The sequence below is a fragment of the Canis lupus genome, chromosome 14, assembly GCF_011100685.1.
Source record: "Canis lupus familiaris isolate Mischka breed German Shepherd chromosome 14, alternate assembly UU_Cfam_GSD_1.0, whole genome shotgun sequence".
In the NCBI taxonomy this organism is placed as follows: domain Eukaryota; kingdom Metazoa; phylum Chordata; class Mammalia; order Carnivora; family Canidae; genus Canis; species Canis lupus.
In genome coordinates, this window is record NC_049235.1 from 48308425 (window position 1) to 48324668 (window position 16244).

The following is a 16244-nucleotide window of genomic DNA, read 5'->3' on the forward strand; positions in this document are numbered from 1 at the left end:
TGCTGCCAGCACCTGTCACCACCTTCCCCTCGGCTGCCTTCCTCAGGGAGCTGCTGAGATGTAGGGAACTGAACACTTCTGGAGTGTCTTTGGTTGGCCTTCTGTAGAGAGGTCACAACACAGCCCACTTGGGTGCATGTGACAGGCGTTTGGACCAGAAATGGTGGGTCAGAGCCTCCAAGGAGAGAGAGCCCAGGGGTTACTTACAAAATCGGGCGAGACTGGAAATCTTCCTGGTTCATCCTCTCAGACTGACGGATTTTCAGGATCTCAGTGTAGCTCAGGTTCTGCAGTTTGCACTTGAACTGGTCCAGGGAGCTAGGCTTGGTTGTAAGAGCTCTCATAACCTGCTCCTTCACCACCTGCATTACCTGTAGATGAAAGGAAGACCATCATTTTCCTGGGGGTTGTCCTCGCCCATCTGGAAAGATCTTCCAGACTTAAGGGCTCCCTACACCCCTGCTTCCCTTCACTTGCACTCTCTCCAAACCTTGAGAGTGCTCTTCAAAGAGCAAACTGCCATAATGTACATCTTCCTACTTTCTCTTGTGCGGCTGGAGCCACAAGGAAGGAGATGGATCGACTAATTTGGAATTGGGAGCAGTGGGCCCGGCTGGGAGGAGTGCTCCATTTGCTCAGCATATTACAGGACTATCGCTGAAGTCACACTGGGAATGATGCAAACTTCAAAAGCGAAAGAAGCCTAAGCAAAAGCTAGGAGTCTGCATTGCTGCTATTTTTTTCCGGAAGAAAATCGCTGAGACACAATTAACTGTGGAAGTCTGGTTGGCGTTGGTTCAAATGAACGTGAAATGATACCCACACTCGCCCCTCCGAGAATGCTTTCTCCACATAGTTAAGGCCTGAGTGTTCATACAAATGAGGGATTTGGAAATGTGCATGTGCTGCTGCCTTCTTGAGCCAGGCACTAAAAAAAGAGATCTATTAAACAGAACAGACATATCCCATTGGAAGTCTCGAGAAAAAAGAATATGGTAATGTGCTGCCAAAGGACAGGGCCAGCCCACAAGGAGGCAATTAAACATTGCCTTTATTAATGTGATTTCATCTTCATCAGAATTTGTAAAGCAGGAAAAGACCAGAAAATACATAAGGCATCCGAGAGATGTGTAGCAATCTTTCTGTTCCTTTTTTTTGATCCTCCACTGCAGAGGAGAACAATTGTTACCACTGACAAGGTATCTACTGTGTGCCAGATACCGTGGTGGGAGCTTCATGTGTGTTCCTGATCTTAACCCACTCAAGTCTAGGAGTTAGATGTGGTCATCATTCTATTTACATATGAAGAAACTGAGGCTCTGAAGTATTAAGTAACTAGTTCAAAATCATACAGCTGGTTGGTTGGTGGATCAGCTGGGATCTGAACCGAGGATGTGAACACTCTACCCTACTGCCAATCATGCCACCTTCTTGGAGTCGCTTAGTAAAGTAAAAATGAGAGAAAAATCACAAATGTACCTCAATTATAAGCTAGGTTCTGTGCCAGACACATGTTTATTCATCATCTCATTTAATCTTCCCTCCAATAAAGTAGAATAGGTGTTATTATCACCTATTTTAAGACAAAGAAGCTGAGACTGAATGATTGAGGACTTATCCAAGGCCATATGTATCTAGTTGAATTCTATGACACCAGGTAGCTCCATGTGGTGGATACAGCATGCACTCAATGTTGAAGAGCCTTGGGGTGCTGCTTACCCTTTATCACTACAACTATGATCCCACTCTACTCCTTATGGCTTCTTACCAGTTGTTGGTTGAACAAACCATGCATGGTAGGTACTTGGTAATTGCTCCTGGACTAGTCCTACACCAAAATGCGTTCTCATGAAGTGTTACTGTAACAGAGGTACCAATTTTACAGCATGGGAATGACTGTGGCAAACCCGAACTTCCAAGTGTGCCTGAGTGCTAGGTGATGGGAAAATCTCCCCACCTTAGAAGCTATCAGGCGACTGAAATGTCCTCCAAACACCTGATGGCTCCTTGCACTTGCTGAGCTCTGTTTAGTGGTGCAGCCGGTCTCCCATGGTACAGGTTGCTAAGCAATCCACTCAGGTTTCTTTCGCCAAGTATATGTCTCTCTCATAGCTGTCCTGTCACCTAAGGATCCGTCCATTGACCTGCAGGGGTCTACAGGACATTGGGAGGTAGAACACCTGGTGGTGAAACTACACTGGCCTCCAGGAAAAGCTAGGAGCTGCCTTGGAGGCCACAGGTGAATCCAAGGCCATGAGTCCCCTCCCCAGGGATGCCAGGTGCCCTCAAGCTCTGTAGTCATCTGCTGACCCATTGCTTTTAGTGCCCCCACGCTCCGAGGACCCCAGATCAGCCATGTTTTCCTTTAGTCAACTGAAAATGTCTGAACTGAAGGGAAGACAAGTCATAAGTAATGGCAATAAAAACAAACCTGTTTTGAAGCGATATCAACCCTCACTTTCCCTTATATGCTTCTGACGTGTAGGAACTCAAGTTCACAATAAGAATCCCCTCCACCAGGTAAGACATTTGCATTTTCAGGAGGGCTTTCTGGGAGGTAGTTCATGAAAAATGAATCTAATGGCAGGAATCTCAGGAAACTATGGAAGAAAACTTGGGAGAAGGTAGATCTCTATCAAGTACTCATAGATCTGCTTTATCCAATAGGCACCATTGTTCTCTGAGGACCTGTGTGCCATGCCTGCCCTGTGAAGGGGCCGTTGCTGGTGACAGCAGTGGTATAAAGACATAAAGGCAACTGTCCTCTTGTCCTCTGATTCATGGGTGTTTCGAGGACCATGATTGGGTCCTTCAGTCTAACTCCATTGGTCACCAGCTTACCATACACCAGATGATATTGATAGAAGCATTAATAAAAAGTTGCTTGAGAAGCATCCGTTATGAAGTCAACACAACAAACATCACTGAGTACTTACCATGTGTCTATAGTGGGTGAAGCACTAGGAATTCAAAGGTGAATAATATATGGCCCTTGCCTTCTGTGAACTAATGATCTAGTAAAAGAGTAGTCAGACATGGGACATGGGCAATGATCATGACAATAGAAGAGTGGATATAATAGACAAGACGGACTGGTGGCCTTTGGTGGCAGGTGGGGGGGGGCATTTCAGAGAAGAGATCCTATGGCTTTTGCAGGGAGAATGGGTATTCAATGCTGTGGGAAGAGAAGAGTAACCTGAGCCCGACCCCGTCATTAACCCCTTTGAGCCTGGGCTATGTCTGAACTGGAACCAGTTACATAAGCATCGTTTCATGCTCCCAGCATAAGGGCAGAAAGGAAAATTTCCACTTGACCTTCTACCTGATTTGTTTCTTTCTTTCTTTTTTTTTTACTCAAGCAAAATGCTAAATTTGGGATGCTTGACAAATTTTGAAATTGTGACCATCTTATATCATGTGGTATAAACGGTGGTTAAATTTGGTCACGGCTGAACTATATAACACTTTGCTGTTTCATGAGAGGGTCATCACAGGAGTGGCCTCTTTCCCCATTTAGAGAAACTCAGAGTTGAGTTGAAGAGATAATTATCATCTCTCGATTTTATTTGACCTTCACGTGGGAGGAAGGACATGTAAGAGAGACTAAGAGTGATTAGAATGCCAAAAATGAGGAAATAATTTTTAAATAGAATTAGGTTACAGCTGGGCAAGTTTCAGAGGCATCTCCACTTCCTTCATTTCATAGACAAGGAAAGAGGGCCAAGGGATTCTCTCGCTTCATGTGCTGCTTAAGGGGCTGTCGCAGAGACAGTCCTCAGACCACATGGGATTAGACACAATGATTACACTAGTATAAGTGGGCATGTGACCTGAACTGACCAATCAGTATCCTTCCCCAGACCTCTGCCTTGACTGGAAGCAGAGCTGAAGCATGCTCTTTTCCCCTAAAATTGACAAGTAATAACACTGTCTCCTAACATGTGGGAGAGTGGAAGATACTGACACTGATTCTATTGAAATAAAATCTATTGGAAGAAGGGTTTGTGTGTGTCTCTGTGTGTGAGAGAGACAGTTAATAATGGTTAAATTGCATTCAACCATAATGTCAATTCAATCCTGACATTTGGTGGTTTTGTTAGATGAACGTTTTTTGTCCCCATTTGAACAGAATTCTTATCACTTGCAACTTAAGATCTCAAGGAATACATGCAATGAAGTCAAAGAGGAGTGTCAGCTTATGGGATAGAGGTTGCCCAGATTGGGTAAAAGTAAGAGAAGGAAAGCTGGATAGAAACAACGAAGCTACTTCAATAGGATATAACTTTAAAAAAATCATCTTTATTTATATGCTCACGGTTGTACCTTTTCATGGAAATGATGATAATCCCTTACGGTGGTATAGGAAATTCTTCAGCTCCTACTTATATCTTATGTTTAAAATCCACTGTTAAGAGTTACAATTCCTCTAGCTTAAGGCTTTCATCTTTTGCTAGATGTAAGAACCCATAAGTGGGACAATCTTTTAAATTCCCAACAATCACTTATGCCTCAGTTTAAAAGTGAATATCAACCATTTCTTAAGAGTAGGTTGATAAGAAAAGAAAGAAGAAGCCAAGGGGGGACACCTGGCCCCACGGAAAGGGAGGAAAGTGGTTGGTATACAGCAGAGAATGGAAGCTGGTGGAGACAAAGACTGGCTTTGCCTGATTTACTTCACAGTTTTGCTTGACTCTGGCCCTGAGAAGGTCTATGGTCACTGTGTGTGCCACAGAAAATGACCCCAGTGAAAGATGTCATTGATTTTTTTTTTTTACAAAGACAAAATAGTTATATAAATCAAATATTCCTCTATTTCTTTGCAAAGTAGCTTTCAAAAGGGCTACAATTAATGGTGTTCAGTCGCTATCAATGCTCTCTATATACCATTTCAAATCAAGACACTCACAACCACCATGCTTGACTCTGTCTTCTTTGGAAAATATCAAACCTTTTCTCATTGTTTAGAAAACCCACAGATGGTGTTGCAGAGGTATCAGCAAATCAATGGACTTAAAACTTCTTAATTACAGAAGATGCTTTGCCACAGACATCAAATAAAATGTGCTTTCAGAATCCAAATTCATTTACTGGTGTTTTCTCAAGGTCAAACTGTGCCTATGGTGTGTTTCTGGAATTTTTCCAGCACATGTTCTCTGTAATAATGTCACAAGTTCCAAAAAAAAAGTGGGAGTCCCATAACACACATGTACTTCAAATGGAGAAAACCTTTTGGCTCGTTGGAAGATTGGGTTAAAGATGTAAGTTCTGGGGTCCCCTGGCCCCTAACTATGCTCCTGGTTTCCCTGTTGTTCATTGAAATGCGCTCCTGTGTTTTATTCCAACATCCCTTGAGCCTCCATATGCTCCAAGTCTAATCACCAACTTGACTCCACCTTCATACCACAATCCTCATCCAGCATTATTCATCCATTCTCAAGCACCTACCATGTGCAAGGCACCATAAGTGAGATACCTGAAGCTTTGTATCAAATGAGCTCCTAGTTTGGGCAAGTGGATAAGACATGTACATATTTACCTCCTCCAAGGGAGGAAGTGATATTACCATCGTAATATCAAGGAAGCAAGGGGGAGACATTCATTCCCCAAATATTTAGCCCCTCTCAAGTGCTGACACACTGACAGCACAGCATCAGGACTTTGGCTGGGAGAAAAGACCAGATGTGGATATGATGAGAGGCAGAGAAGGAGCCATATTGTTGGAAGAAACAGCATGAGCCAAGGTTTGGAGAAAGAAGAGCATAGCCCTGGGTGGGACGAGTGTATGATGGTTTTATTTATTTGGAAAAGTGAGGTGGGGCTAAGAGGTAAGGCTGAAAGTCAGGCTGGGCCAGACAGTGGTCAGTATGTGGGCTATGATGAAAATTTTGGATATTTTTCCCCTGTAATTACTGATAAGTCACCAGGGGATTTTGGTGGTATGATGGAATTCCATACTATAAACTATGTTGGGGCGCACACAAAAATTGGAGAGGTTCTGCTTGGAGAGGCATCTGGGGAAAGGAAGACATTACAAAGGACTCATTCTCCCTGCTCAGTTAGGGTAAGGAGGGATGTCAGAGAAATCTGGAAGGCTGAGACAAGACTGGTCAGAACTTGAAGGACAGATGGGAGTTGTGAGGTGAAGAGGGGAAGAGAGTCCAGGTAGAGGGACCAGCAAGAGCAAAAGCTGGAGGAAGGGGGTGCATGGCTCAGGCATGAGACAAAATATACTTTGGGAGCCCCCATTCACAGCTTTCAGCAAACGGATGCTACTTGTTTCAGGATGGCTTCTCAGCCCAACACACATAATTATAAAGTCAGGCTGCGATCTTCCTCAAGATATTCAATCCTTCTGAGACTCAGTTTTATCATCTGTAAACCAGAAGTACTAATCATTTAAAAACCATCGAGGTGTTGCTCATTAGATAAAGCCTCATACCCTTTCTGGTACCCTGTGGATATTTGCTCACTATAAAGGGGAAGTAATAGTTCAGAATTCACAGAGGTTTTGTGAAATCTAAATAAGATATTACTTGCAAAGTACTGATACACTGAATGGAACATACTAGACACGCAACAAATGTGATGTAATATTCCCTTCCCTTTTGAGAATGAAATGACCTATGTCAGAGATGTCTCCTATAAAAAAATAACCTCAACAGAGTATTCCCAGACCACATCAGTATCAACCTGGGAACTTGTCAGAAATACAACTTCTCAGACTCACCTGAGACCTACTAGTAAGTAACGCTAGGAGTGACACCCTACAACAGTCCCTCTGGGTGATTCCAGCTCTCACTCAAATGTGAGGAGCACTGGTCTCAGCAAACATCCAGCACCATGTCTCAGCCTTCAGTATGGTATCTATGGTGGTTCTTGTCTATCACAATAAAGCAGTTATGTCAGTTATTGGTGTTACTTTTCCCCTTTCTAGGTATTACAGTAACCTAGACTGTAAATTGGTAGAGGGCAGGCACTATTTCTTATTTGTATTGTGATCCCTACTACTTAACACAGTATCTTCCAGACTTTAATAATGGTTGATATATTCAATGCCGAAGATGCTTAGGTTCCCACCTTTCATCTGTAGAACTAGACAAATACATCCTTAAGAGAATTATAAGACTGTTAAGGTGGTTTTCAAAGCGCACTTTTACAAAGCCTAAAAAATAAAGTCGGTGGCTTTGAAGTGCTGTCTTAGGGTCTGAGAGGTCATTTTGGGGCTTTCCTTCCCAAGCTGAGCTGGAAAAGGCTGGTCAGCGGGCTGAGCAAAGGGTTTCTGGAAAAGCCACTACTGGGCATTGCCGCTAAAGTGGGGGGAAGGGTGAGCACTTAATAAAAATGTCCATCTACCCAATCAGTGGCAACCCATTAAATGGATTTATCTTCATAATGAAGAGAAAAGGCTGTCATGGGGAAGACAGATGTCAACACAATCCAGCTTAAAAATGAGTCATGTGGGAGAACTTTCATTGCTGGGCTTCGGGACTGGACCATTTTTCTTCCTGAGAATGTTCCTTACACACACACACAAAAATGACTGAAGACTAATAAGGACCAAAAAATTGGAAGGATTATGCCGGAGAGGTGTCTGGGTGCTCATATACAGACAGGAGGACTTTCCAGAGGCCAGGGATCATTTTGAAGGGCTCCTCTCCAAACTTAGGATGTGAGGAGAAGTGGCCTTGCCCAGAAAAAGTACTGGAAGTTAGGGTAAAAACTGGTGACATACCTGGCAGCTGGTAAGCAATGACCAGCAAATGACCTAGATGCAGGCTGTTGATCCGCCCCCCTCCCCAAGTCCCCTAGAGGTCTTTAAAATTAGGACACCTTCTGGAAACTAAAAATGGTTTCACTTTGTAGTTTAGCCATAGCTGGGGAGTGGAATGCCTAGGCTCGTCCACACAAATGAGAGTTTTTGCTGAATGGTGTCAAGTGTATTACATGTAAGGGGAGAGAAAAAAAAAATAAAAATGCTTCTGGACCCAAGGAGCAGCTTTTAGGTTTTCTGTATTTATTCTGGGTGTGGGCATAGAGCAGAGGTTGGCAAATTTCTGTTAAGGACCGTATCATGTATGCAGCAACTACTTAGCTCTGCTTTGGCAGCGTGGAAGTGGCTGCAGACAAGAAGTAAATGAATGAGTGTGGCTCTGTTCCAATACAACCCGATTACAAAATACAGGTGGTGAGCTAGATTTGGCCGATGGGCAGTAACCTGGCAAGGCCTGGCAGAGAGGAAAAACACCGGCTTTAGAGTTAGGCAGTGCTCATTTAAAGTCTGGCTCCACGACCCGCTGAGCTAGGTGAATCACGCAGCTTCTCTGAACCTGTTTTCTTATCTATAAAGTGGAGGTGCTCATCTTTAGTCTGTATTAGGAGATGCCCAAACATTATACCCACCATCATGAGGTTTCCTGTGAATCCCGGTCCTAAAGACAGCTTATCCAGAGAAAAAAGAATCCTCCTTTGCAGCATGCAAATGACACATGTGATGACATGGGGCGTTTATAACACATGTGAGGCAGGTCAAGATTATATTTAAGTTGCACTGAACAGAACTGATTTCGAGATTTTAAAGTTCTTGTTTTTAAAAAACAATGTTTTCAACCGCCCCTTTTCCCCCTGCCCTCCCCCCCCCCCCCCCCCCATGAATGGTTTCCAGGCTTTGAAGATATTTTGGCCTGTCCTTGCTTCCTCCTGCCACATCTCCTGCTGGGGTCTGACCAGTGCAGTCCTCTGGTGAGGGGCCTCGTGGGGTCAGGCTTAATGTAAGTGGACAGAAATCACAGATCAGCCCAGTTGGTGTGCAACCCCCAGCCCCTCTTGATTTCATCATGCGTCCTCAATTATACCAGAAGAATTTGAAGCATTTTGTTCATTAATAAATGCAGAAAAGCTCCTTTACATTTCACAGTGGACGTGACCTGATCTTGGCAGGCAGTCATAACAAGAATCAGCAGGTTACTTAACTTCTCCCTCCCTGCGTCTGTTTCTTCAGTGAGTCTCTAACAGCACTCTGAGCTCTGAACAACTAGGGTGTCTGTCGGAGGGGGTGATGATGACCTAATCCAGAGCCAAAGGCCAGTGCTGTGTGCGACGTGGGCAGTGAGGTCACTGTAATTTTTCTTAAGATGGTATTTCTGAAGCCAGCACCTGCTAGGCTTGTTGTGCATCACATCTAAGGCCAAGATCCATACCCCAGAGCTGAGAGAAGCACAGTTCATTGCAGCCCAGAACTTCCCACTGGTTTGACTCTTCTCGAGTTAGAGCCTGGAATGCAAACTGCTGACAGTTGGGACCTGTTCTTTAGGCGGCCATATATCTATACCTGTACTGGTGACCGAAATGAGACTCTGAGTTGCATTAAGTCTTCGGTGAGGGATGGAAAACTATGTAGCAATGATCAAAATAACAGAACTACCTGTGCTTGGAAGTTGGGAATTTTCCTCCAAGGATTATACTTTTTAAGAGTGTTGTGAAATCGACTCTCTTCTTGAATAGCTGTTCCTTTTGTCTACTTTGTGTCATTCTCACCAGCCCCTCCCTGGGCCTCTGGCCCATCATTACCTGTCCTGATCTACCCAAAAGCCTCTGCCCCTTCCAGCCCCTGCTCACAGAAGCTGGATTGTTTCCAAAATGCAAGTCTGATCGTATCATTCACCTGCTTCAAACCTATGATGGTTCAGCACTGCTTGTAGATGAAGACCAGGCTCTCTGGGGTGACCACATGGGCACTCATGGTTGCCTTCCAACTTGTGTTCTAGCAGATGCCTCCTCTTTGGCTTCACCCCCCCAATACCCCACGATCTAGCCCCACTGAGATCCTTTCGGTGCCTTGAACTTCACCCTGGTGCCTTCATTTGTGCTCTTCCTTCCACCTGTGAATAAAATTCTCCTAATACCTGCTCATTCTTCAGGTCCATAAAATCCTCCTCTTGCCGTGCTGCCCTCCCCCCAAAGGTGGTGTTGGTGCTCCCATTCTCCCATCATAGGATTGTCCCATAATGTCATGAACTGTGTCTTTTGTTTACTATGGCATATCCAGAGTCTGCACAATCCAATCACTCAGTAGTTACTGAGAAAATATCTATTTTAACTTATGACTGATGGACTCATCAAGTAATGAAGAGAAAGAAATAGCTTTAGGAATCAGTAATTCTCAACCCTCAGTCTACAATAAGATTTAAAGCATACCTTTAAAGATTCTGATTTGTTTGGTCTGGAATGGTTTTGGAGCACTGGGCATGTTTTACAGTGCCCCACAGGGATGCCAATGTGCAGCTGGGCTTGAGGTCTACTGGTCTAAATGAGAAGGCATAAGGAGATAGGAAGGAAGTGACGACTGCTGCCCTTTCAGGGAGAAGAGAGTAGGGACATGCCCCGGTCCCTCATCAAACTTCCCAGTGCACCTTACGGAAGAGGACCCAAGACCTCTGCTTGTTACTGCCTCTAGTTGCCCCAAGGCGTGGCCTTCAGGTATTGGCTACAATGTGGACAGGATGAGTGCTCTCCCCTGGACAGTCAGAGAGATGGTCAGGGGACCATGCAGGCTCTGAGCAGGCTTCAAAGAGCCACTTTTACTCAGGAGACAGACCATGCGGCCTGGGCTGCTTATCACGGAGGCAGCCAAAGCCACGGTGCTGTGGGCATCTGCCTGCCTCGATCAAGTGCTGCTGAGGGACCCCCTTTAGCAAGGGCAGCCACTGTCTTCCCAGTGAGCCCACAATTCCTTGGGCATCAATCAGCATCAGTGTTCCCCGACACAGGGCAGCAGCCTGTGTGCCAACCCGAGCAGGCAACCTGTAGCTGGCAGTGTCCACACGGGCTTGGGGAACCTGAGGGAGAGCTCGTATTAGAGGGTAGGCAAGGTGACTCTTCAAAAGTACCCTGAGAGCAAAGCAGATGGCACCGAAGCCCTTAGAAAGGGAGCCGGCTGCTCAGCACTGTTCCCTTGCTTGAGAACTTCCTCTGGTTTTTAGCTGCTAATAAGATAGGAATTGGATGGCAGGAGATAAGAGAGATGCTGGTGCAGCTTCAAGCATCCTGAGAATCTGATCCTAATTCAAACTGAGAGCTTTGAGGGCCTTGGCGTCAGTCCCCCAAATAACCCATTACACAATGCCCAACTCCACAGTCCCGTGCAGGTGCTAACTGGGTGACTTCACATTCCAGAGACTGAAACACTAACAGCTGTCCTGTGCCTCATGAGAAGGCATTTAACTTAAGACTTAAGCATCTTTATGGCCAGTAAAAAAAAAAAATAATAATAAAGCTTTCAACTGGCAATTCATCTGAAAATCAATTAGTGCTGGGTGTGTTGAAGAACAATGGATATGGACGCAACACACTTCTCATTTTCTTTAGCATCCGCAGGAAGCCAGTTCAAAAGAGGAGAAACAAAGGTGAAGTTTGGGATCATGACCTTCTCTCTGCCACCTGCCCTTGAAGGGACAGCAATTAAGAGGCAAACAGCAGTGTGGCCAAACTTCCTTTCTCCTCTGAAGATAGGGAGCCAAATTAATACAGTAATCAGGGCAGATTTGCTGGCCAGCTAATTGAAGATCCTGGTTGACAACAGGAAGCTATTTTCTCCAGTGTCTGATGGAGTCGGCCTCAGGCAGCAAAGTCTGAGCAAATCACATTAGTGGGTGACATTTAATCTACAGCTTTGAAAAAACAACATGTCAAGCAAGTCAGTCAAAACACGTGACCTTGTGCAGAGAAAGAGGCAGAAACAAATGGGGCTGGTTTGCTTACAAAAGTCGAGAAACTTTCTTCCCGTAGGGTTGGGGGAAACAGCTAAGAGTTTTAAAATAATTATGCTACTGTTGGTTTTTTAATGCTTGTTCACCAAAGTTAGCCATACTTTATCAAGCACGGATGCTGAAAGCAAAATCTTTTGCAAACCTTCCTGGAAGTTACAAAGAATGACCTTCCCAATGGGAAACTCAAACTGTAGTCACTGCTGAGGTATTGCTCTCTTGCACTATGGACTGTCAAGGCTGAGTGGTGGTGGCAGTGGTGGGGGGGACTGGCTGTCCTGGGAGGTCCCCAAAAGCAGAGGAGGAACCTCACCAGAGAAGTGAACTTTTGAGCCTCAAAGGATTTTCCTTTTTTAAGACACATGATCATGGGGCCAAAATACACAGTGCTAAATGACGAGCAACTCCCGATTGTCCTTGTTAATGGATAAATGACATCCACAGATATCCCTTTATTTTTTTTTATTATTATTTTTATTTATTTAATTATTATTATTTATTTATTTATTTATTTATTTATTTAATTTATTTATTTTTAAAGATTTATTTCTTAGAGAGAGAGGTAGAACCCAGGCAGAGGGAGAAGCAGGCTCCATGCAGGGAGCCCAACGTGGGACTCGATCCTGGGACTCCAGGATCACGCCCTAGGCTGAAGGCGGCGCTAAGCCGCTGAGCCACCCGGGCTGCACAACAGATATCCCTTTAAACATTATGGGCCATTTACCAACAAATCTGAGATCGACTCACTGTCCCTTCACTCACTTGTAAAGTGTGAAGGAAAGGAGTGAATGGTAATGTCTGCTTGTGTGTTGATCTACTCTGGTGTGTCTATCTCTGTGGAGGGTGAAATTTTACCTAATTCATCCCTGTGTGTCTACGATCAGTTTCACAAATATTTGTAGAGTGACTGACTAGGCTAAAGGAAGATGGAAAAGAGGAATAACAGTGGGTGCTGTTAAATTAGCCTCAAACTACTCTGAAATTAGTTGCCATTAAGAAATAAATGAAATGTCTACTGTTTCACAAGGAGGTGAAACCAGAAGCTCCGCACATTGAGGTTTTCTGGCATGTTTTGCATAACGTGTTAAATAGTGACAAATGAAATGGGACAATCTGCCCCTCTGGAAGAGAGATTTAATAAACTTTTCATAAGCAGACTGCTCAGGCAAGACTACAGGGGATATAGGGTGGGAAAAACGAGGCCCGGCTCCCATAAACTAGCTCTGCCATCAGGCAAGTCTGCCAAACCCCAAGAAGTCAGAATCATCGCCTCAGCGAGTCACTCTGGAAGGACAGTGCCACCAAAATGGAAGTGTTGGTAGATGCTACTCAGCAGACAGATGGAGCAGGAGAGATGGCTACACAGTGGGACTTAAAATTTAGCAGTATCCACTGTTCTCTACTCTGGGGAAGGATTGCTCTTTTTTACTCTTCTCCAGATACTTTCCCCTTTTCACTCCTCATCAAACTAACAGTATGACATTTTGAGTGGACCATTCTCTGCTGAGAAATTTTAAACACCATGGTATGCATTTTAATTTCCAAATAAATTCATCTGAATCATCAAAAGAATATCTTAAAGTAAATATATTTTGATTTTCTAAATTTTACCTAATAAATTGTCAATTCCCAGTATTAAAAGCTTTAGAAGTACACGTTCAGTCCTGTACTAGCTCAGCTGACATTTATTAGGCACTTAATATGGGCTAATCACTGGGTGAGGTACTGAGAATACAAAGAACCAGACCCAGTGCCCACCTTACAACACTCACCCTTAGGGGGAGGGAGGTGTATAACATTGGACTTTAATAAGTCCTGTTATAGGTGTGGGCTAACAATGCAATTTGAGGGCAGGAAAAACAAAGTCATTATTAAGCACACCACTGTTTTTTGCATATACAAATGCATTTCTATTCTTACCCTATTGTTTCAACAATGGCACTCTTCAAAGTGAATTGAAATGATATATTCACTATTGGTCTCCCCGTAGGACCTTGAGCTTTCAGAAAGAAGAGACTATACCTCATTTATATTTTTATCACTAGTGGGTTTTAAAATCTCTCATACCTGGAAAATTTCCTACTCAGTCCAGTAAAGTGAAGGTCAACCAGACTGTATTTCTGAGTTACATGTTGAAAAAATGCTTTCTGGTGCATCTTTGTGAAGGCCAGGGATGAATCCCTGTGATAGTTTTAAGCAGAAGGAAAGAGAGGGTTTAGAACAGTAGCAATGATAGATTAACTCTGGTTAGCACACTGCTATACCAACGTCCTGCTGTATTTTTCCCAGATGGTTGTAAATTGGGACACCTCATAAATCCCCAGGCCTTTTCTTTTCCATGGCTGGTTATTACAGTGTCCCAGGGCAGAAGAGCACTTTCTAAACTAAAGTAATTGTGAGCCATTTATTATCTTTAAAGGAGAACCTGTCAACTACCACAGCACAAATTTTAGACAATTAAAACAGCCTAGACTGCTCTGATTCTGCAAAATCCCAACAATCACTTGGTGATTTGGAGCCAGTGAGCCCAAAGAAGATCTGAAATAGCTCCTTTCTCCACTCAATATCTTTTCTTTTTTGCTGATTTGCTCTACCTCTCACAGCTGGTGGAACATAGCTATTTCCACAGTTTCCAAAAATCTACTGCATCTGCCATGCTTCACCTGAATGTGGTTCCTTGCCTTCCTGATGTGTCCTTTGGAGGAAGCTGCTTAGAAGGTAATTGTGCGGCATATGCACCATCATCCCTCTCTCCATTGTCAATGTTGGGCATCACTAATCTATTAGGAGACTTCTTTTTTTCTGCTGGACCAAGACTCTGCCTGCAGGCAACTCCCACCAACCAGTTGAATTTGGCATTCACAACGGCACCCATCTCCATTTCTGGAGGAATTGATGTTGATGACCGATAGTTAATCTTACTCAATACATTTAACTGTTCAATAACTTTGGATTAGAGTTTCCTAAAAGTCCCAATGCCCAATTTCTTTGAGGATTAGCCCAAGTCCTTTCAGGGCCTGGACCTGTGTTCAATCTTAGGTACTTGTGAAAGTTGTTCAATAACTACACAGTTTTTCTATCTGACTCACCATCTTGGCAAGTGAAACCAATACTAACACCTCTAGAAATGATGTACTGTCCACGGTTAGAGTAGGTCTTTGGTCCTAGAATAGTGCCTGACACTCAGAGCTGACACATGTTTGCTGACATGGTGAAACAGTGGGTAGACATGGCTCTCCTAGGTCAAATTATACACCTGCTGATGTTGAACACAATCACCATTTTCCTTCTTTTCAAATTTCCATGATTTTTCTAACTCTGGAAAAAACTCCTGACTATGACCAATGTTTGAGGAACTTCCCTAGAATTATAGTTTTGGTGAAATTAACTGAAGATTTTTTGGAAGCAATCTGTTTCTATAACACAAATCCTCTTGCTACTTATTTATTAAAAACAAATGAAATAATTTCCAAGAGGATATAATTTATATTAGAGTTCAGATATATTGGAGAGTCAATGTTCTGTTTCATTATTATTTTTTTTCTAAAGAAAGTGTTAAAGAAGAAAGGGCATGAATCATGTAAAGTGGTACAAACAAAGCAAGCTTCAAAAAACAAAAACACATTAAACTATACCTATGACAGTTTCCAATTTCTCACTTAAGAAATGTGTGCAGGTTATGTTGAATCTCCCCATGCATCCCATTCTTTAGAAAATAAAATTTTAAACTGAAAACAAATCTAATATCCACCCTTTCTCTCACCTCATCAGGTATGCTTATAAGAGTCAAATGGGATGGGTGCTCATAAAGGTGCTCAAAAGCACCTTTTCTCTATTAGAGGCCATGGAATGGTGACTCTTAGTGCTTCCTGGTGGTGTACTAAGTGGAGGTATAGTGTTTTAAGCTTGGTATCTTTAATCTCATCATATCTTCACAACAATCTTACTACATAGGGACCCTCCATTTCCTTCATTTACAGAAACCACAGGTCAGAGAATTTATAGTGGTGACAGGGGAGAGACTTGAATCCAAGTTCTGAATGTAGAAAGCCTATGCTTTAGGGGTACCTGGGTGACTCAGTCAGTTACGTGTTCGACTCTTGATTTTGGCTCAGGTCATGATCTCAGGGTCATGAGATCGGGCCCCACAATGGGCTCTGTACTCAGTGTGGAGCCTGCTTAAGATTCTCTCCCTTTCTGCCCCTATCCCTACCTGCTCATGTTTTTTTCTCTCTCTCTCTCAAAAAAAAAAAAAAAATTAAAAAAGAAAGCCTATTCTTTAAATTATTAAAATGGAAATACCAAGGTGAAGTTGATTTCAGAATATGAGAGTTGGATGAAAATATGCTTGCAACTCTAACCTACAGTTAACAAATGCTATTGTACTAATTTGGTGAAAAGATTAGCAAGTAGCACATGGTTCCTGGCTAGTAAGTACTCAATTAGTAAGCAAACTCGAAAAGTGTTTATAAATAAAATCCA

The 16244-nt window shown here is 43.3% G+C and overlaps 1 protein-coding gene across 4 annotated transcripts in view; it reads right to left on the reverse strand.

Annotated features, from left to right (window-relative positions):
• ELMO1 (engulfment and cell motility 1) overlaps positions 1-16244 on the reverse strand; it is a 525693-nt gene that overhangs the window by 41228 nt on the left and 468221 nt on the right. For all 4 annotated transcript variants that reach the window (XM_038557346.1, XM_038557348.1, XM_038557347.1 and 1 more), the window contains one exon: positions 208-371. In XM_038557346.1, coding sequence (XP_038413274.1) covers positions 208-371 — 164 coding nt within the window. The remainder of the gene's footprint in view (positions 1-207; positions 372-16244) is intronic.